Consider the following 23,421-nt stretch of genomic DNA (forward strand, 5'->3'; position numbering starts at 1 on the left):
TCAAGCCCAGAACAAAATGACAACTGTAGATAATATTTCTGGAATTAAATGTCAGTCTACCTGATTATGAACAAAGTTATAAACATACACAGTCAAACCATTTAACAGGAAAAGATGATATATGATTTATGTGTTGAAGATCATGAGAAATTCAGTGAAGATGTTGAAATGAATGTTCTCTTCATTTATTCCAACAAACTATTTTCAGGAAACTGAAACTTATGGATGAAATCTGAACATTTGTGGCATCGACTAAGTATGATTGCTTGGAGTTTGGATCAGGTTCTAGCCATAGCCATCATAGCAACAGTGCTGAGAATATCATTTTACCTTGGCTCACTTCATCCTGAGAAATCATGTGATTGATTTGCATTCTGCATCTGCAAATATGTCATCCATTTATGTCTTCATCATTGGGTTTTTTTTGGGTTTTTTTTCGCATGTCTAAGTATTTACGAAGACATGTTCAGGTCATGGATTATCATTGTGCATTAGCTCTAGGCAGACACAAAGGACGCAAGTGGTAATATCGCCCATGGTGCTGAAACACATTTTCAAATCTGTGATTTGTGTTGAATGATGATTTTTGTTTCTCATCATCATATCCATACACACATTTTGCCAAAGCTTTTTCATCCATCTTTTTTTCTAACATGATTGTGATAAGGTGCTAAAAACCTTCAAATGTCAAAGTATGAAACCTTTTTCTTGTGTACTCACTGTACACAAAACTCACTCACTCATTAGCAGTATACATTTTTGCCTCTTTGGATTTGTTAATGGAATTAACTGATAAAGTGTACTTTCATTTTACAGATTGCCTGACAATGTTACAAAGTGATTTACACCATCTCGACTTCCACGGTTTACAAGAGTGAAGCATTATGGGTACAGTAGAGTGATATCTGTCTCACAATGAGTGTGTGGAAGAGACTGCAACGGGTCGGCAAGGCCGCATCGAAGTTCCAGTTTACAGCATCATACCAAGAACTTATGGTAGAATGTACCAAAAAATGGTGAGTTTGGCCCCCTTTTCCCTGACTGCATGTTACAGTTTCTCCCTGATAATAAAGAATAACTAGGCTTGGGAATAGGTTGAAATCTCACAAGTGATAATTGCTTCATTACCACTGAACAATCATCGAAAAATGTTGGAAAGCCCCATTTATCAGGTTTTCCTATCCAGGCCATAATTGCAGATATGTTACATGATGGAACTTGATACTTTAAATAGGTGACTAAAATGTCATGAACATACACTTCCTGGAATCTTCAAGAAATATTCAGTCATGTTTCAAAGATTATGACAATAGTTCCAAAATCGTTTGTGTTCGATTATGAGAAAATGCAATCAGTTCCTTAGTCGTTTAGTCACTGCGACCTATCTCTGATTATTTCAATTAATCTGAACTCTTCTAAGAATAATCCATATGATCTTTTCTAACATATTAATGTCTGATTATGATTGACTAATTATTTGGTAATTAATATACACCACTAATATGTATCCTTTCTTATGTTTGCTGCACAAATTGCCAGCAACCGCTGCTTGTTGTAAGTGGCGACAACCAGAATCGTGTGGTCAGGCTTCCTGATTTGATTGACACATGTCATCGTATCATGTTGTCACTGGATTGTCAGGTCCATACTTGATTATTTACAGACTGCCTCTATGTTGCTTAAATATTGCGAAGTGTGGCATAAAACTAAACTCACTCACTCAATTTGCAGTGTAGGCATTACATTTTCACCATACCATCGGCAGTGATGTAAGTAATGAGATAAATCACATTCTTCAAATATTTTTGGAATGAAATAAGTAGATCTACAAACTCTGAGTTTGTTTCTGCAATACGATATGGAGAAATACCTTATGGAAGTATTTTTACTCATTCAGATAGAAACAAAGCAATCTTTGCGCAAATGTGATCATGACCTTATACTGCTTGACAAGTATTAGATGAGCCAGCGCAGTGAACGCGTTTGTGACAAGCGGGTCAAGTAACCTGGACGAATACGCTTGGTTGCTACAGATAGATTGGCGATTAAGCATGTGCAGTACATGCTGACTGTGGCATGAAATCAATACCGCTACTGTTTAACACATTTCTTGTAGAGTGATTTAGTTCTGCAAAACACCCATCACAACATGAAGTGCATGACTAAATTGAACTTTTCAATATTTAGACGACAACCTGTTTCCCTCTTGTTTCAAATGGAATGTTCTGGAGGGCATTCCAATGTATGCAAATTGGGGTCACAGGGTTTAAAAAAAATCCCAGCACCCGATGCCTGGGACAAGTCACTTTTCATTTGGGGCAATCAAATAATGGTATAGCCAATAAACATTAACATCAAGCATGGTGTCATAAAATCAGGGCAAGTGGAAAATTAGTCAGAACAAGTTACTTTCCTGGAGTCACTTGCCCTGTGGCATATTTTTGAATCCCTGGGTCATTTGTCAGGTCGTGGCTCATCTAGTACTTGTCAAGCCATAGACTTACAATATTGCTAGTGCCAAGGTTGCATTGTGCAGCTGCACCATGAGGGCCCATCAACCTATGTCCCCATCAACACTGGTGGACACCATATGTTCCATGCCATAGTTATGTCCACCACCTGATGCAGATACACTTTCTGATGTATGTCATTTATTACTGAGGTATCTAGTCATTGATTATGCTTGGTTAATCATTGTTTATGGGTTCTTCTATGTTATGTCAGGGTGGTGTAGTGGGTAAGTGTCCACTCGTCACACCAAAGATCTAGGTTTGATTCCCCACTTGAGTACAATGTGTGAAGCCCATTCCCAGTGTATCCTACCATGATATTGCTGGAATATTTCTAAAAGCATCATAAAACCATACTCACTATGTTTTTTTTTAGTTTCAGTGTTATCTTCACTGGAAAGATTCAAAATCTTATTCTTCAAATTCAGTGCCATTAGAAGTTATGTCTTGATTCACAAACTGTATTCAAACTACCTATGTGAGTTCAAGGTCAGGATAGGTCCCCAGTAATGTATGGTGTAAGAGTTCTTGTTGCAGTGTTAAAGATCGCAAATAAATGGACCTTCTATTGATTTTTTAATGAGACTGAAACTGAGCTGTGTATTATGTCTTGAATTACTGAAGAACAAAATTTTCCTGTTTTTGTTCCTAGGCAACCTCAAAAGCTTTGTGTCATCTGGACACGCAGGAACCGGCGCAAATCTTCACAGGTAATAATACAAGAAATTGTTTCTGTGTCTCAGTTTTGGGGAGACAACTCACTTCAACTTATGATACTTTCCACAATATGTGAATATTGGCTTTATGATACATAACAGTTATAAGAAGATATAGAATAGTTACAAGTTTTCCTGTTACCTGTAATAATTCATTTATTGACAGTCTCTTTTTTTCTCACAGTTAATGAGATGAATTTCTTTATTCTATTTGTGCACATACATTTTCAGAGGACAATAATGCAGGTAACCAATGCACTCTTTGTTGGCGATTTATTCAGTGCGTTGATGATTTGTGTTCAGAGCACCATACAGCGTGATGTAGGATTTTGTGTCCATCTGTTACAGTTGTACACCTGGAGCCCCACCATGCAGAACCCCTACAAGGGACTTGTCACCTGGACAGTGCCAGAAAATGTAGAAATAATGGTCACGTTATTCAGAGACTCTCGTCAGGCGGAGTTTGAAGACAAAGAATGGACATTTGTGATAGAAGATGTAAGCCGTTTACATAAGCTTTTACTGCTTACATGACGAGTTTAATTAAGAGGGAATGTACTGACATTATATCTTCTGGATCAAGTGGTGAATGTTTCATGCAAAGACAAAAACAGTGCAATGATCTGGCTGTGTCAATGTATTTATCATGTTATGTTTGACAGTTTATCCACTTGTAAGGGTCTGGTATAGAACTGATCTACATCAACCCATGCTTGTTGAAAGAGTTGACAGTGGGAAAGAGAAACAGAAATCTTTTTGACAAAGAGTGATAACTTCCCATTGCATATGTTCATGTAGATGTGGGTTTTTTCAATGTTATTCTGTATGAGTTTGTTCACCAACCAGTTAATGTAACCTGACTTGGGTCTGCAGCAGTCGAAGGGTCGCCGGAAGGTCCTGGCCAGCGGGAACATCAACATGAGGGAGTACGCCAGTCATGTCCCCACGCAGAAGACCATCAAGGTCAATCTCAAACCAGCGACCAAAAAAGTAGTATCGGCGACACTGGAGCTTACTATCTCCTGCACCTTCATCCGGGAGGGCAAGGCCACGTGAGTCTACTTTGTACCCTCTTCTTGTCACTTGATTGCTACAACTGTAGTGAGGGCAAGGCCACTTGAGTCCACATTCACATTCTTGTCTCGTGCATGTTGCACCCACAAACTATATCATGTTACACACACTGGCATTCAAATTATTAAAATCTGAATATTTTAGATATTTAAATACTTACCTTACCATAGGTCTTATGCATATTACCTCAAGTGGGCTCGACCATGCCTCGCTTGTTCAAAGCGCTCTTGTGTGACATGAATCTCACTAACTCTAGCTGCCGTAGTTAGGGCTAGTAAGAAGACCGTCTTCTTAGACAACAGTTCGAAAGAAGCATCCTCTAGGGGCTCATATGGGGGTCCTCTCGAGTGTTGTAAAACGACATTTAGATCCCAAGCTGGAGGGTGGAACTTGACCTTCTGGTCCTCCAACTTGAACGCCGTAAGCAGGGCAATCAGCTCCAGAAATCTGAAGATCCATTTTGACCGCCAGGACAGAGTTCAGCGGTGACAGATAAGTACCCAAGGTGCTCCCTTTCAGATGCTTGGAGTTGCGTAGAAACATAAAAAAATTCGCCACAAACTGTGGGGAGGCTGTCATGGGATTCTGTGATCTCTGAACCCAAAAATTCTCAAACGAGTGCCACTTATCATCATATAGGGATCTGGTGGATACACGATGAGCCAAGGCTATGGCACTCACCACTCGCGAGGAGTAGCCTTTCGTCCTTAATGCCTTCTGTTAATGGCCCAGCCATGCTGATGGAATCTCAGCGGATCCGGATGGAGTTGTTGACTGTGAGGATGACGAAGAAGGTGTGGCCAATCTGGGAGCTGAAACGGTTCTCTGCTGATGAGGTGTTGCAGATCGGGGAACCACGGTCAGGGTGGCCACCAAGGCGCGACCAAAAGCAGTCTCAGGTTCTGTATCTGCTTGATCTTGCCGATCACTTCCAGGAGAAGAACAGGTGGTGGAAAAGCATACGCGTCTAGACCTTCCCACGACAGGGATAGTGCATCGACTGCCCATGTCTGTGGATCCGATACGGGAGACACGTAAGTTGGCAACTGGTGGTTAAAGCTGGTGGCGAAGAGGTCCACCAGGGGTCTCCCGTGGAGAAGGCAAATCTGGCGAAACGTGTCTGGATGAAAGATCCAATCCGTCGGAGATGGTCTGCTGGGACGCGACAATGCGTCTGCCAGGATATTCTTGCAGCTGGGTATGTGCCGTACTGCGACTGTGATCCCATTGCTGTCTAGAAGGTCTGCTTGCAAGAACATCTGGTCTAGGAGTTGCTTGGACCTGGTCGTGCCCTGGTTCCGGATAACCCCAACGACAGTGGAATTGTCCGACGCCACAAGGAGCTTGGTATTGGACAGGATCGGTAGCCAGTGGCGTACTGTTAGAATGACAGCTTGCATCTCCAAGTTTTTGATGTGCCACAACATTTCGGCGTCGGACCACAGCTCTGAGGTCGGCCGGCCGGCCAGGTGGGCGCCCCACCCTAGCAGGGACGCGTCCATGAACAACTCGTGGTTGTGACTGAAGGCTTTCAAACAGACGCCAGCACAGACATTCGATTCTACCGTTCACCACCAAAGGTACTGATGTAGATGCGGAGGTAGAAGGAATGGTAACAGAAACCTCTGTAACGGCCGCAACATAAGGCACCCCCTGAGAGTAAGATCTTGCGCCGACGTCAAAAGACCCAGCAGAGACTGCCACTCTCTGAGGGTCATCGGTTGAGAGAGACCTCGATCCGCAAACACAAGTATCTTCCGCCACCGATCTGGAGGGACCCTGACAAGATTGTCCTTCGTTAGAAACAATCCACTGATGAATGTCAGCTCTTTTGTTGGCTCCAGATGTGACTTGGTGTTGACAATCCAACTCAGTTGATGTAACAGGTGGGTAGACAAGTCCAACTGTTTTCTTTCAATCAGGACAATATGCAGATGATACTGAATTATTTCTTGATGGATGTGAAGAATGCTTAAGCATAGCAATTGACACCCTAAATAATTTCTACAAAATGTCTGGTTTAAGAATAAACGTAGAGAAGACTAAAGCAATATGGATAGGCTCAATGGCAGGTAGTAACATGATGTTATGTCAGGATCTTAAGCTTGATTGGCACAGTGGGGATTTTGATGTACTAGGAATAAAGCTTAATCCTAAGTTGAATAACCTTTGGGTAATTAATACAAGAAAAAAGAAATTATTAATAGAACTCTTGGGAATTGGAGAAAAAGGAATTTGACATTAATAGGGAAAATAACGGTTATTAAAACTTTAGCACTCTCATCATTAGTGCATATATTCACTTCACTCCCAAATCCTCCAAAGGAATTCATTGATAAATTAAACAATATATTTTATAAATTCATCTGGAATGATAAGCGCGATAAGATAAAGCGAACAACACTTATTAGAAAATATGAAGAAGGGGGACTAAGAGTGGTTAATGTATTCAGTAACTCATTAAAACTGTCAGTATTAAATAAATATCTCCAAAATAAAAACACTAGCCCTAGTACCTTTCCATTCAAGGATATATTTCTGCTTGGAGCCAACATTGAAAATTATGTGAAAATAATTAATCCCTATTGGAAAGATGTGTTGGCAGCATGGGGAATATTTTATAGAACACATAAAACTGATTTTACAGATATTAATCAAATCTTATCTGAACCCCTTTGGTTCAACCATCAATTCCAAAATAGTAATTTTATTATAAGACATTGTTATTTTAAGGGTATTCACTCTATAAGAGACTTGTGTAATGATCAAGGTATTTTGTCATTTAATGAACTTAAGAAAACTTACAAAATCAAAGGCACAGTTCTTGATTACTACCAGGTTCTTTCAAATATACCAAGAAAATGGAAAGATACTATTAGAAATAATCTATTGATTGTTCATAATCACTATCTCAGCACACCACTGATATGTTTACTTTCAGCACCAAAGAGGTCAAGATATTTCTATGATAAGCTTATAAGTACTGAAAATTTCCCTTCTACATATGAAAAATGGCAACAACTCTTTGACACTGTAATCCCATGGGAATATATTTTTAAAGATTATAGAAGATGCACAAAAGATACTAAATTGATTGACTTTCAATTTAAATTTATTCATAATATTATATACACAAAAAAAGAATTACTGAAAATGAAATTAGTTGGTGATGAACTTTGCTCTTTTTGTAACTTAGTGTCTGAAAATTTGATACATATTTATTGGGAATGTGAATGTGTGAAAACATTCTGGTTGAAACTGAAAGAATATATTGACAATAAAACAACAGAAACATTTACCCTGACAAAATATACAGTCTTAATTGGTGGAAATAATACTGACTTAATGAACCATATACTTCTTGCTGGTAAAAAATACATTCATGTATCAAGTATTAAAAACGCCAAGTTATCACTGGATGCATTTCTAAAAATACTGAGTGATGTTTTCAAAACTGAAAAGTTTATTGCTACTAAGAATAATAAAATGTTACCATCTGACAGAAAATGGTCACCACTGCTGCCATATATCCAGTATGTATATCCATATGAACTTTTGTCTTATTGTGTACTTGTGCTGTTGCATCATTTGTTTGTGTAACTGTCTACTGAGTTGAATGGATAATAAAAAAAAAGAAGGTCTGACTGTTTGCGTAGCAGTTGAGGACTGCAGTGATTTAGAAGACAGTCGTCGGATCGAAGTCCACTCCCCTGAGATGTAGAAACCTGGTAACCGGCAGCGTGATCCGTGTGAAAAGCAACGGGGCCGTAGAAATTCCGAACGGAAGCACCCTCCACTGGTAATGCATTCCGTTGAAGATGAACCTCAGGTACTTCCTGTAATGTGGATATATAGGAACGTGCAGATACGCATCCTGTAAGTCCAGACTGGCTAGCCAAGCCATGGGTGACAATTTGACTTGAATCTGCTCTAGTGACATCATCCGGAAATGTGAAGGTTCGGCCAGATACTGTCTATTGAAGGCCGCCATATTGTGAATCATGCACATCATGAATCTTTCTTTTGGCACCAGGAAGATGGGTGAGTAGAACCCCAGGGAGCGGTGGGGTACCAGCACTGTCTCTATGGCTCTCTTGGACAATAGGATGTCGATACTGGACGCTAGGAGAGCTAGTTGGTGTTGAGGATATATCCGCGACTGGGGAGTAGATGTCAGAGGTGGAGTCTCGACCAATGGCAACTTGTAGCCGGACTTCAAGATCTTGCTTACAAACGGGTCCTCTAGGAATGACCAGTTGGGGGAGAAGATCCCTAGTCTCCCACCTACTCGAGTCGGATGGATAGGTACGACTGGGCAGTCATAGGCATCCAAGGCTTCAGCGACCAGAGTAGGGGCGCTTGCCTCTGTCTTGCCCAGGCGTTGAAGGGGTGTCCCAGCTGCGCTCCTGGGGCTTTCGCTGATTGTCATTGTCCTTGGCGCGGCCACGCCCCAACCCAATGGAGGAACGGATGGATTTCCTCCTAGGAATATATTGTTTCTTGCTGCTACCTCTGGCTCTGCCACAAAAGGCAGAACCCAGCGCCTCAAAAGTAGACAACGCTACTTCAGTGTTAGTCAACTCCGCATGAGACTTGTAGACATGCGGTATCTTATCGGCGAATAGAAACTTGGAGGTGAAGGGCGCACGAAGCAATTGGCATTTAAACTCTTTCTGCCAATTGCACGCATCCAAGAAGCCGGAGCGACGAACAGATGTAGTCATGGCCAAAGCTGCACGCAAATGACCGAGAAGGTCATGAAGAACCTTGCCTTGCCACTGAGGTGGTCCACCCTGGAGGCACTGTCCTCTGACAAGTCCACTGCAGCCGCTGAGGTAGCCGAGGCTAACGCAGAAATAGGTTTGAGCATGCGTTTAGGTTCCGTGTCAATGGCCGCCAACTTAGTCCTGAACCTTATAGGCCGAAAGTGTAGAACCTGACAGGCGCTCCTGAGCAGCTCCATTATCCGTGAAGTCAAGGCTGTGGATCTTATAATCCGACTTCCTTGACTTGGATGCCTTGATCGTGGGATTCAATGAAAGCTTGGCAAAATCCTCGACACGTCATCCGCCACCATAGGATGAGGTGGAATGAGTAGTTCAGGAGACAGATGGTTGGACGACGGGTTATTGGAGTCCACTGACGGAGGACAGTCAGGCAGCCTATCAGCACAATTCAAACACTGCCGATAGTGGTAGACAGTGCCATCATCAACGCCTACTCCTGCCTCTTCGTCATAGTCAGGGCAGAAGTGTTGCTCCTCCAAATCCTCCTGAGAGACCGAAGTCGATTCCCGCCGCTGGGTGGAAGAGGTAGTTGGAGTCCGAATTATAGATTCTTTCAGAGAAACTCGAGGAGCCTCCGGTGAACGTGAGTGCCGTGTCCTGGAAGAGCCCCGAGGAGATCTAGACCACGATCGGAAGCGCCGCCTACTCCTATTGGAACGAGAGTCCTCCAAGGAGCGTCTAGGAGAGCGTGAACTCGAGCGCGAGCGCCGGCGCCGACTATGGTGTGGGGAACGGGAACGCCGACCTCTCGGAGATCTGGACCGCGATCTACGTCTTGAGCACTCCGCTTCCAAGAGCGTGCTCCTCGTCCAGCTATCGTTGTAACACCTTCTTCCTAGAAAGTGTGTGAGAAATCCTGGGGATCCGAAAAGGCATCGGCGTAGGCACAGGGGCCAGCGTCTGAGCAAGTGCTGGTGTTGGTATAGGCGCTGGAACCAGGACCAGTGAGGGTGTCCCCATCGGAGCTAGCGTGGACACTGACGTGGGCATAAGCGCTGGCGTAGGCATCGGCGCTGGCACAGGCATAGGCGTTGAAGTTGGAGCAAGTTCTGGCATCAAGGTAGGCGCTGACATCGGCAAAGGCGCTGGCGCTGCAGATGTGGTAGGCGCTGGTTCTCTCACTGAAGTGCTGGGCGTCAGAAGAGACCGCAAAAGTCTCTGAACCTCTGGGTGAGCCAAGGCGTCCGGGTGGGATAAGTCGACGAAGGCGTCCGAGCGAGGAGGCTCCAGAGACGAGTGAACAGGCGTCACTGACGAGCGTTCCAATCTTGACGTCGGCGTCGGCGCTGGAAAGGTAGGCAGCTCTGGGTCGTTCTGTAAGGAATCTAAGGATGATGCTGGGGAAGACATTCTCCTCCTTCGCTGAGTAAACCTTTTCCTACGAACGGATAAAAAGGTCTTGAAATCCGCCACTGAATTACTTGCACAATGCTGACAGCGACTGTCAAAGGAGCAGGCATGTGATGCACAATCCGGACACCAGGGGTGGGGATCCTTAGCTGACTTCTGCCCCTTGCAGATAGTGCAAGATAGTGCCGAGTCATACACAGTTAACTGCAACAGATAAACATAAACCGAAGCGTGAAACAAAAAATCAACGCTAGAGGGGAGAACGAAAAACACCCCTACACAAAAAATGCAGCAAAAGCGCACCCCCAACAAGAAGTGGGTAAGCTCGCAACAGCGACGGCCCAGCAACCAACATGGCTACCTGCGAAAACATGCCACGTGGAATAAAAAACAAATGAAAAAAGGGGAAAACAAGGACAAATTACCATACGAAATGGCAGAACAGATGGAGGAAGCATACAAAACGGAATAAAACCTCCAAACCCGCCATGGCACCTTCACAAACGACGCAGGAAAACCCACACCGAAGTGAGAGAAAAAATTTTTAACACAAGGTAGCAAGGTAAGTGAAGTTAAATCCAATTTAACTAAACACGCACCTAGGGAAACAACACACACCTACCTGTTGAAAAACAACTTTATTCAACACAGATAGGAAACTTCGAGCGAACCAAATACGTCCTATCAGACGAACGCTAGAAGTAAAAGTGAATTTTGGATTGCTCGTGCTTGTGCAAGTAGGGAGATCACGTCACTTCCGTGACTATATTCGTAGATTACACAAGGTAGCCATTCAGGGAATGGCAAATCAACGACTGTCTGATCTCTTCTAGCGAAGCTTGAGGTAATGTGCATAAGACCTATGGTAAGGTAAATTAAAAATTTAGCCATGCCCATGGTAGGCTGTGAGTGCCACAACAGTTTGATTGGGTGCAAAAATAGCTTTTAAATTATTTTTATATTATTTTTATCTTATAGTCTTTTTTATAATGTTACTCATGATACAAGGGCTTTCTGAAAATATTATACCTGTGCTATTTCAGTATGTACTGTGCCATAGCATGCAAATTAAGGACTTTTTCAATCCCTGTAACAGGATCTATACCAACCATTGTATGAGGGGATGTCAATAAGTTTTGAGCCTTGGGCATTTTTCATACCCAGGTGTCACAGCCTATTGTACGACATTGAACCTTGGGGTGTAGCTGATGTGATATATAAGTTTTGGTATCGTACTCTCAGAAGTTATTGAACAGCTCACATTGACAGAAAGAGACCTCCCTCACGGCAGTGAAAATGAATAAAATTGAGTATAGAGCAGTAATTAAGTTTTTAGTTCTTTAAGGAAACTCGGCGAAGAACATTGAAGAAAGACTTTCAGCAGTTTATGGGAAGTCTTCCCCTTCATCTGCTACCATCAAACGATGGGTCAATGAACTTAAGCATGGTAGAAAGAGTCTTGAAGATGACCCCTGTCCAGGTCGCCCAACAACAAACTCTAGTCAGGAAAACATTGACAGAGTGCATAGACTTGTGCTGGAAAATCGTCGAATCACACTCCACGAGTTAGAGGAGACCACAGGCATTTCACACAGATCCATCAAGACGATTCTTCATGAACATCTCGTCATGTCTAAGGTGTGCGCAAGATGGGTGCCAAGAATGCTTACAGATGAAATGAAGCAAACAAGGGTCACCATAAGCAACTCCATGCTAACCAGATACAACAAGAATCCAGAAGATTTTCACTTTAGGCTAGTAACCTGTGATGAAACCTGGATCCACCACTATGATCCTGAGAGCAAACAAGAATCCATGGAATGGAAACATGTCACTTCTCCCAGGACCAAAATGTTCAAAGCCTCCAGATCAGTGCAGAAGGTAATGGCGACAGTCTTCTGGGATAGCAAAGGCGTCATCCACATAGAATACTTACCAAAAGGAAGAACAATGAATTGGGAATATTACGCTAACTTGTTGAGGCAAGTGCGACAGTCAATCAAGGAGAAGCGCTGGGGCAAGATCAGATGTGGTATTCTTCTACATCAAGACAATGCTCCAGTACACACCTCTCACGTTGCAGCCGCTGCTGTACAGGAATGCGGGTACGAAATCTTGCCGCATCCCCCTACTCTCCAGACCTGGCACCAAGTGATTACCATCTGTTCCCAAATCTCAAGAAACACTTGCGTGGTTCTACAGAGATGGCATCAGCGCCTGGCAGAAAAGATATAACAAGTGTCTTGACTCACAAGGTCACTATGATGAAAAATAAATGTGGTTCATACCAATATTTTGTGTTTTTCTATGCAAGGCTCAAAACTTTGACATCCCCTCGTATGCCCTCATTGACTTTTCATCTTGTTGTACACTGTAAATACATCCTTACTCATTGGTTAGATCTCCAATGACCTTTAATCATAATGCAAAACATAACAATATCTAGACCAACCATGTCAAATGTGAAATATAACCATATGAACAATGAAGAGCATCTGTGACGTTTCATCATAATAAAAATGCAACAGTATTTATTTATCACTCAGAACCAAAATGAATTTCATCATAATGTACAACATATAACTGCATGTAAACCAACCATGTAGACCCTAAAGTAAATATAGCATCATCTGTATGGACCATGTAGAGCCTCAGTGAACTTTTGTCCGAATGTAAAATGTAACAGTATTTATTTAGGAGTCAGAGCCCAAATGAATTTAATCATAATGTTATATATATAAGTAAATCTAAACAAACCAATTGTAGACCTACATGTGAAATACAGCAGCATCTGTATGGACCATGCAGAGCCTCAGTGACTTTTCATCTTAATGTTAAAGGTAACTCTGTTTTACTTATCAGGTCAATCCAAAATGACTTTCATCATAATGTGAAATATAACAGTGTCTGAATGTACCATGTAGAGCCTCAATGACTTTTCATCATGAAATCAAACTATATCTATATGGACCATGTTCACCCTCATTCTACATTGACATAGCATTCCATCAGTGCAAAATGTAACAGTATCTCTTCTGACCATGTAGACCCTCATTAGCAGTTGATTAATCTTGGAGACATTGAGAAGACAAGAGTTTGGATTGTCAGTCTGACCACAGCGATTCTGTCTCAGTGTATGCCAGACAAACACTGGCTAGACTTCATTCGAGAAATATAGATTTTCTGTTGTGGAAATAACCAGGTGTTAGGCCTGATAAGCCTTCTAGTGTGACAGAGTTTGTATCTACTTAGCACTGCTTGGTGTTCATGCAGACTAGTTCAGAAGGTTAACAGTCCCTTGTTGACATCACTGCATCTCTGACTGAGGGTGCAGGGTGTGGGTTACATAGAGAAGATGCCCATGCTGGTGGATCAAGTTTCACATGGTCACATACATGGTGAGGTTTCTGCAGTCAGTTCCGTGTTCTGATTCAAGGTGTCAATATTTACAGTCATTTGTTCACAAGTTTGTTGACCAGACAGGGTCAGATTGACTGATACATACTGCACAAACCATAAGTGTTTCAGTTATAACTGAGAATGTTGTGTTGGTATCACTGTGTATGTGGGATGAAACTGAGACATGTTTTTCAGAGATGAAGACATGCAGAGTGTAGCCAGTCTCATGAGCATGGGGAAGGCTGACATTGGGAATCTGGACGACCTAGAGGAGGAGGAAGAGGAACCTGGTGTAGCCAATCACAAGCGAGACGATAAAGCTTTGAGCAGTCAGATTAAAGATATCACTTGCCAGCTAGATAACCTGGAGGCACACCATGGTAATCCGTTTGAAGATGACGAGGACGAGGACTGGGCATGTGACACAGAGGGCAATGGCGACTCGCTTAACCCATTTGGTATTGTTGGCATGCTGTTTCTGTTTGCTTCTTGTTGGAACACTATCAGTGGTGATGTCTGTTCCATATACAACATGGCACTTAGGGACGATGCAAGAGATGAATTGAATTGTGTCAATATTTTCCTGGACAGATGGTGTTGTATTCATATTCCATATGTGGAGACGAAAATCTGAACAAAGATCAAAAGTGATGTAAATTCTGATAATTCACTTTATTATGTTGTCAATTGGTACTTGCATCCACTGATGCTGTTTCAGCCTGTTGTCAGTATTGTAGTAATGCATTGTTTAAAATGTATAACTGTAATGAATCGTACTGTGTTTTATAAAAAAAAGCCCCAAAAGCTGCAGAAGAAGAATATTCTGGGTAAATTTGAGATCAGTTAATCAGTATTGACAACAATGCTACCAGTTTCAACTATTTTGTTTCATACAATCTCCTTGCAAGATTTTAATTTAATTTTTATTTATTCATTTCCTCTATGCATGAATATTTTTTTCTGTACCCAATTGAATTCTCTCTACCCATAATGGTTTTATGATTTTCTCTACTTGATGAAGTATGTCTTCCAAGATTCTGAATGTTTTCCATCCTCTCTCCATGCTCATGTTGTGGTAGATGTTTGATGTGGCTGTGACCACTCTGTTTCTGATACTGCTGATGCACCTGCTGCACACATTGACAGCCTGTTGACCGATGTATACTGACTGTTGATGGCATGACTGTTGCCCTCTGACACTAGTATTAATTCTTCAGGCTACACCGGTACTAACATGTCTGTATTGTCATATGTGTGTGGTCTGGGTCTAGATTTTTTAAGCTCTGTAAGTGCTAAGATAGTTGTAAGTGCCACACACTAACTTTAACTTACGACCGTCTTAGCCCTGAGATAGCTTCGAAAATCTAGGCCCAGGCAGTAGTTGACCCCATGGCTCTGGACACTTTGTTGCATCCAGGGTGTTGTCTTTTCATCTGTAATGATAAAAACCCTGGATTCCTTTATCATAGTTTCACAGTTTCACTGTCCCTGAACTAGTCCTCTGCAATGATAAGGCCTAGAATGAAGCTAGTCTACATTTCACCTAGTTCAGGCTCGGAACCACTGGTGGTTCTCTTCAGTTTAAGTAGGTTCATGTGTTACTATCAATGTTATATTATCAGAGACTAAGCATTAGTCTGCTGTTACCACTGTTCACACAGGAAGTGGCCGGAGTTGAATTATACCTTCAGCAACCCATGCTTGCCATATAAGGTGAATGCTTGTCATAAGAGGCAACTAATGGGATCGGGAGGTCGGGTTCGCTGACTTGGTTGACTCAAGTCATCGTTTCCCAATTGCGTAGATTGATGATCATGCTGTTGATCACTGGATTGTCTGGTCCAGACTCGATTATTTACAGACCGCTTCCATATAGCTGGAATGTTGCTGAGTGAGGGGTAAAATGCATCAAGTAAACAAGACAAGTTTTTATGATATTCATAGAGATTACTGATAGCCATCTTCATAATGATATTTTAATGAAATGAGTGTTAGAAGCCTGGAGTTCAAAAGTAAGGCTATGGCTAATACAGTTTAAGTTTGAAATCAGTATGACAAATATGCAAGTGTATTAATTTACCTATTATTTATTACTTCTTAAACCTTTCAAGATCCCCCTTAGAAAAATATACTCTTCACATGTGCTGTCCTAGAAAACCGCTGTTGTAGAATGACATCAACAATCTTCAGCTATGAGATGGCATCACTGTGTCAACATATCATGAAGCTGGTCTTAGATTAAGTCTCAAGTAGCTAAATAATGAGCAGGGGAATGTCTGTGGTCATTTCTACTGTCATTAAGTATATGGTACCTATGTCTTTGATTGGTCATTGTGTACTTATTGGATGGTCATGTCTGAGAATTCTTTCTTATTCAGTGTGAACTTTTCTTGTTTTTAGTTGAGCCAGTGTTTAAGAAGATCGAAGACAAAAAGGAGAAAAAGTCTTTTAATCCATTTGAGGACTCTGGTGAAAAGTCAGAAGAAGTCAGTCATCAAACAGATGAGGATATTTTTAAGAAACTTGATAGTGCTAGTATATCCAAACAGGCTGGTGCCAGCCATGGAGATCAGCAGAAGTACAGGACTCTCCCTGCTTCCCTGTCTCACAAGGATACCAGCAAACATGGGGCAAAGAAGAAATCCTCAATGACTCTGAAAATGAGCAAATCTTTATCTCCTACGGATCGGCCGATATATGAAGGCACACCGCCATCTACACCGGAAGAAGAGAAGCCTCCAACAAGGGCCATAACTCCTCCTCCCCCACTGGATGAATCACTCAACTCCACACTAGATGTCTCCACAAGGTATGGTGTTGTCAGCTGGTACGAAAGAGAATGAATGTATGATGCAATTAATTTTTATTAGAGTGGCACAGACATATTCATTTTCTTCCCATAGAGTTTACTCAAGTCATATCCTCCCACAGAACCTCTGTTCTAATACGGCCCTTTCATGGTGCCAGTGTTCAGGATTCGTGATTGGTTGCAATCAGATTTAGTTGTGCAATCAGCGATGCTTCAAAAGTGATAATTTGCAAATCCATGCTTCAGGGAAAACAGAACCGCTTGCCCTACGAGATGCAGAAAAGTTTCTTCTAGACAGAAATCAATTATGTAATAGCAGATCAATGGTGTTCAAGTCCATACTCATGGATTTCTGGCATGCACAAGTGATATAGCCAGTGTTCGTGTTATCACAGAAAATTATTGTGTGCATGTTTTGCATGCATAGATTCTGATAACTTAATTTTAAAAATTACCTTAAAATGGCAACATATAAAAAAAAATAAATTTTGAAATGATTCAAGAATGCAATGAACATTTCGCCCGCCAAAGATTTGGACTGCATATTTATAATTGTATTTCTGCACACACTCGTACAAAACCTACAGCGAACACTGATATACAGTGAAATAGGTCTGTTGACCTATTAGACCGGGGTAGAATAGGTCTTCAGCAACCCATGCTTGCCATAAAAGGCGACTATGCTTGTCGTAAGAGACGACTAACAGGATCGGATGATCAGGCTCGCTGACTTGGTTGACACATGTCATCGGTTCCCAATTGCACAGATCAATGCCCGTGTTGTTGATCACTGGATTGTCTGGTCCAGACTCGATTATTTACAGACCGCCACCATATAGCTGGAAGAGCGGCATAAAACTAAACTCACTCACTCACTCTCTATACTTGTAGGCAGAATGCTTCTGATGAAAATGACTTCTTGGTTGCAGGTCTTCTCTTTCAGAAATATCTTCTGCAAATGTCAGCACCTTCTCACAGACTCCTGAAGGGGAAACGAGTCTGGTATGATGTTTCAAATTTACTCTGAAATTAAAATGTTCTTTTGGCTTTTCAGTACATTTGTTGACGACGAAGATATCTTAAATTGCAATTATTAAATACTATAACTATTTTGTAAGATCATTTCTTTAGTACTGCTTTTACAAGAAATTCAGAATTTTCAACTAGGGAAAATAATTTTGATCGGTTTCTTGAGTAACTTTATGGTTAAGTACCAATACATCCCAGTCTCCTGCCTGTTAACCATTTGGTGCTGTAGTTGATCTTGTTGGTGGAAGCTCTTTACTCCTTGGTGTGAGTGACTGAAAGGGAGACACTTGTTTTACAGGTGGAGGCGACCAGCCCTGGCAACCTGTCACAAGACCTGTTGTCATGGTGCCAGGAGGTGACCGGTGGTTATCGAGGAGTGAAGATCACCAACCTTACAACATCATGGAGAAATGGGATGGCATTTTGTGCAATAATCCACCACTTTCGACCAGATCTCATGTGAGACCATCTCATGTTACTTGAAAATCAGCATCTTTTTCAAATTAATTTTGCCATCTATAACTGAATTTTTATCTTAATTCATATTAGTATGTATGATATTCATGACAAAGCCTTTCTACTTTCAGTGACTTTGCATCTTTAGCACCGCATAATATAAAGGGTAACAACAAAATAGTAAGTATATTGTGACATGCAATGAATTCGATTTAAGATGCATCTTCCATTTTTCAAAGAAATGTTTCTAAAGTTCTAAGCTATTGTTGTTTCACATGAGAAAATGGTGTTTTAGATCAGCTCATAGAATTTGAAAAAGCGTTCATTAAGTGATTCAGAATCCTTCAGGTCATTAACAAAAATTAATTGCTTCTGAGAAGCCTGGTACAATGCCATGTTTTCTCAACCTACTTGTCAGTTGCACAGGTAAAGGTTTTTCAGAGTTCTGAATGTAGATTTTAATTTGTGTCTGGTTGTTAAGTAGATATCACTTATTTCAGGCATTTGACTCAGCTGCCAAACTTGGAATCCCCAAAGTGATTGAGCCATCAGATATGGTGCTACTTGCGGTGCCAGACAAATTGTGTGTGATGACGTACCTGCACCAGCTGCGTGCATACTTCACAGGGCAGACGCTAGAGGTGCAGCAGATTGGTATGAGCACCAGCGAGAGCACCTACACATGTGGGGAACATGATGAAGTTACAGACCAGAGAATATCAGAGGAGATGTATGGCAAACACTCACCAAAGAAAATCCTTACCCCCCAGTCTCCAGACAAGGTGAAGGACTTTGATGTGGCTAACAGGGATAGTGAAACAGTTACAGTTAATGGTGGTGATGTAGAGTTGAGGCATGAGCCTGTGAACATTGAGAGTAGGACATCGAGGACCAGTACGGAGCTGAAGAGAGACTCACTTCCTAAGGATGACAGCTCACGAAATTCCAACAGTTCTCGAGACTCAGCAAGTGTTGAGTCCGACCGCAGCTCAGCTTCCCCAGCAAACGATTTGTCCCGGGAATCATCAGCCTCTCCTGCCAGTGCCAAGAAGACTCATTATAAGAAACATCGTGCACCAGCTCCACCAAAGCAGAAGAAGCGCAGGGCACCTAGTCCACCCCAGAAGTCTGATTCGGATAAACCAGTGCTGATGACAAGGAAGCAGTTGTACAATCCGTTTGACTCTGATGATGAGGATGAGGAAGATGATGATCCATCCAACCCATTCTCCAGCAGCTACGTTGAAACAGAACAAGTTCAGGAGGAGAAACAAGTCAATGGTGCTGAGCAGGAACAGAAGCCTGAGCCAGAACCAGAACCAGAACCAGAACCCAAACCAGTCTCAGTCCCTGTCCCGGCAGAGAGGTGAGTGAGATGGGAGGGTCTAAGTGAGGAGCTTTTGATTTCTGAAGCCTACACAGAGTGCACCTGTGTTTCCACAAAAAGATTGTAGCCCTAAGGAGATCGTAACTCCCATACTTAAACATATGCATACGACTGTCATAGTGCTATGATTACTTTCTGGAAAGGTGCGCTGGTTGGGTGCTTTTGGATCATATACACCCACCCCAATCCTTTCTCGACCTTTTTGTTAGCTTCTGTCACGTGCCTGGTATAAGTTTGTGGTGGGGAAGGGATTAAGGATGGGGAATCAGTTCACTTTTCTAACTGGAATTTATTGGAATATTATGCACTCAGTATTCTACTCTCGGCTGACAGGAAGAAGATCCCAGTGGATGTTAGAGGCCTCTCAAGTCCAACACCCGAGAAACAGCCACCACCGGTAGGTTTCAGTAGTAAATATGAAGATGCCACCTATAGCTCTTACGGGTTTGTGCAATGGATGTATGTTGTGAAGAATCTAAAGTAATCCTGCAGCTGGTGATAGAACGAAGTTGCAGAACACTTTACGTCCAGAAGTAAAGCTTACCATTTTGTTTTCAGAATGGATGTCAAATAGTGAATCTGATAGGATTGTATCCTGATGATCCATTCCTGTCATCCCTGTCAGATCTGGTATTTCTATGTAACCATTATATAGCAAGAAAGTGCTGATTCCAGCATAAAACTCTCACCTTGTTGTATACTGTGAAAAAGAATTTATACTTTGACAAATTATTAGGGCTGTTACTATTTACTTGTGTATCAATAAATAGAACTCTACTGCTTCAATAATTCATTTCATGTTCACAAGAATCGATTATTTATATTTGTGAAAGGTAAACTTGTTTCCTGTCTAAATGATAAGTGAACTGATATTGACATGACTTGACTTCCACATTCTCGAGCAGAAAAATACAATTCCCATACATAGATTATTGTTACTTCATATTTGCCCTTTGGGAGTGAGTGAGTGAGTGAGTGAGTGAGTTTAGTTTTACACCACTTTTGCCAATATCCCAGCAATACCACAGTAGGGGACACCAGAAATGGGCTTCACATATTGTGCCCATGTTGGAATTCAAACCCAACATCTTAACCACTAGGCTACCCCTTCACTCCTCATGTTTTGGAACTTCCTGTTTAAAACTCCACTGTATGTTGTTCTGTTTTAGGTTGTAAAGAGACGCAACCTGCCTACGTCTCCAACAGACATCACTGCCACACAGGAGGCAGGAAGTCAACCTGGTCCTGTGGTCTGTACCAGTGATGTGAGTATTGTCCTATACACATGTCCTACATGACCTGCAGTGTTCCTCTTTCTCTAATAGACATCCTAAAGGTTCTGTGACAGTCTGAGTGTACCGATATTAGAACTATGATTTGAGTATTCCCAATGAGAATATTATCTATGCTACTCAGAAACTTTAATGATCAGCTGATTCTTCGATATTACTTTATCTCTCATGACAAATTAATAATACAGTAATGTGAAAGAATTTGCTTGTTCTCTGACTGTCATGGCATGACAGACTAAATACAGTTATTTAGAAGAACCGTGGGGTCCTTTTTATTTATATATATTTCATTCAACTTCAGGTGATGAATTTTGCAGAACACAAAACTCAAAATTTTGTTACATTCAGTGCTGAGTAATGAAATTTTGTATAAGATTTGTAACATTTCCTGATTTTGGACATGATACTATCATCTAATGATAGGGGATAAAACGATTTCTGAATGATTTCCTGTTTGCAGTCGTACACACCCATCAGTCTTAGGCCATTGTTCAGTTAATCAAACTGATTTTGTATGCATGTACTGTTATCATAATTATGCATAAAATTCTGTAGACAATATGTTTTTTAAAGTATTAATTTTCATATGTTATGAGTAAAAATGAATTAAGTATTTTATTATATTGTTTATTTTCTCTATTAGCTTAGCCTATGCTCTGTTGTTGCATCATGTCATCACTTAGAGTCCCATTCAGACACACCCCAACAAGCTGGACTGTTTCCTTGCTGCATACATGCAAGAACCCATCAACTTCAGAACTTATCAGGGCATGTAGCCTAATGGTTAAAGCATTTGAACATTATCCTCAAAACTCAGGTTCAATTCTCCACTTTGTGGGTTTCATGTTTTTTGTGTCCCCCGATATGAAATTGTTTGCATATTGCAAAAATCTGCTTAAAATTCCACTCTTGCACTCACTCAGAGTTCAATTTATGTGGCAGGTTATCACACATTTACAAATCAATCACCATTCCAAGTAGTGGAGAAATGGCCTGGGCTTATATTTGTTGTAATTATCAGCAAATATGAGGGTTGCAGTTTCACAGTATATGAAAGGGCAGTTTGTTTCATCCACCTCTTTACAGATGACTGTGATCACGTAGCTGCAATATAGCTCACTGTCCCATGAAACAGCAGTCAGTCACGTACCTCAGATATATTTGTATTAATAATTTATAACTGATATTTTTAAAACTATTTATCCTGTTCTGTTCAACTTGTGCACATACTTGCAGTGACCACAGTGAATTATTTGAACCTATTTGACATTCATTTGCAGTGTTTGAAATATCTTGTTTGTGTTTTACTGTCACCTTTACATGACATATGGACTTGTAAATAGCAATGTCATACTCAGATAGAAGTAGTTTTGATACATCCTTCAGCTGCTTGCATGGATGTGTATGCGATAGCAGGTGTGCTCTGAAGTGCTCTGCAATTAGAAACATTCTAAAATTAATATTGTTGCCTTTAGTGTGATATATTAAAGCTCTTTCAAGTTAAAAGAAACAGATATTTTATCTGATGTTTATGTGACAGTGTGTCATTTGGTAACTTGGCAGATGCTAGCGGTTGGGTAAAGACTATTTTGGAAAATACATGACTATCCATTTCCTGATTAAGTGTGTGATATTCATGTCAGATGGTTTGCTTTTTGATGAAAACATTACTGTGAAAATTTTTCTTCAAGAATAGTCATTTCAAAAAGATAATTTCAAGGAGATGTTGGTTTTTTTTGTATTTACTGTCAGGGTATACATTGTTATTTACAGTCTTGATTTAATCAATGATTTGAATTTTTTCTGTTAACTGTAGAGGTACTAACTTTCGTTTGGTCTGATTTTGTTTTCTGGTTTCTTTCCTTCCTTTGCCTGCATTTCCATTAGTCTCGTCCCAAGTCTCGACACGAGGAGCTCAAAGAGCGTGCTAGACAATTACTGGAACAGGCCAGGCGTGAAGCCACCCTGAAGAAGTCAGTATCAACTGAATCAGCTCCCGGGGCGGAGCAGGAGGATGCCAAGGTGCCTAGGCATGACTTGGGCTAGGAAGGGGTGGGGCAAGATTTTGGGGCCAGGAAGGGGGTAGGGCAAGACATGGTTTGGGATGGATAGATCATGATTGGGAGTATGGATTTGGCTGGATCAGAGTTGGGAATAACTTTGGTTACTGGGTGGGTTGGCCCAGCTTCTGGACTAAAGAAAAGGTGCTTGCATTTCTCAACCTTGGTGAAGGGTGTGGCATGGCTTGGATTAGTGGGTATGTGAAGGGATAGTAATTGATTGTCGGGGACTTCATGCAGGTGGGATATGAATTGTAAACAACTTGTTGAGATATGGTGGACCTGGATGGGATACAGGTAGGAAGATGTTATGTTTACCAGGATCCAAGGTTAAACGTGGCATGGTATATCGTCGACACATAGAGAAACTTGGGGACAGCAACTAAATTGTCTTAAGTAACCAGTCTGATATCCCACCTACCCCACCCATGAACTTAGTGCAGTAGGGATGCACCCAATGTACAGGTGTATCTGTATTCAATTTTTTTAGGTTAGAGAGTATATAGTCTGTAGAAGAGTGTTCATCATTAGCCTTCCATTGTTTCTTTCACA

General features: G+C 41.3%; 1 protein-coding gene across 4 annotated transcripts in view; it reads left to right on the plus strand.

The window, feature by feature from the left end:
- The window catches only part of LOC137295371 (EH domain-binding protein 1-like), an 86,059-nt gene that overhangs the window by 23,344 nt on the left and 39,294 nt on the right, over positions 1 to 23,421 (plus strand). For 3 of the 4 annotated variants that reach the window (XM_067826694.1, XM_067826695.1, XM_067826696.1), the window contains exons 2-14: positions 817 to 1,016; positions 3,163 to 3,220; positions 3,575 to 3,724; positions 4,100 to 4,278; positions 14,032 to 14,294; positions 16,237 to 16,645; positions 17,575 to 17,647; positions 17,973 to 18,133; positions 18,262 to 18,310; positions 18,631 to 19,496; positions 19,851 to 19,914; positions 20,687 to 20,782; positions 22,697 to 22,831. In XM_067826694.1, the coding sequence (XP_067682795.1) occupies positions 916 to 1,016; positions 3,163 to 3,220; positions 3,575 to 3,724; positions 4,100 to 4,278; positions 14,032 to 14,294; positions 16,237 to 16,645; positions 17,575 to 17,647; positions 17,973 to 18,133; positions 18,262 to 18,310; positions 18,631 to 19,496; positions 19,851 to 19,914; positions 20,687 to 20,782; positions 22,697 to 22,831 (2,604 nt within the window). In that variant the 5' untranslated portion in view covers positions 817 to 915. The remainder of the gene's footprint in view (positions 1 to 816; positions 1,017 to 3,162; positions 3,221 to 3,574; positions 3,725 to 4,099; positions 4,279 to 14,031; positions 14,295 to 16,236; positions 16,646 to 17,574; positions 17,648 to 17,972; positions 18,134 to 18,261; positions 18,311 to 18,630; positions 19,497 to 19,850; positions 19,915 to 20,686; positions 20,783 to 22,696; positions 22,832 to 23,421) is intronic. The other variant, XM_067826697.1, reaches the window with a different exon arrangement.

The sequence above is a fragment of the Haliotis asinina genome, chromosome 8 (assembly GCF_037392515.1).
Source record: "Haliotis asinina isolate JCU_RB_2024 chromosome 8, JCU_Hal_asi_v2, whole genome shotgun sequence".
NCBI classification, from domain to species: Eukaryota; Metazoa; Mollusca; class Gastropoda; order Lepetellida; family Haliotidae; genus Haliotis; species Haliotis asinina.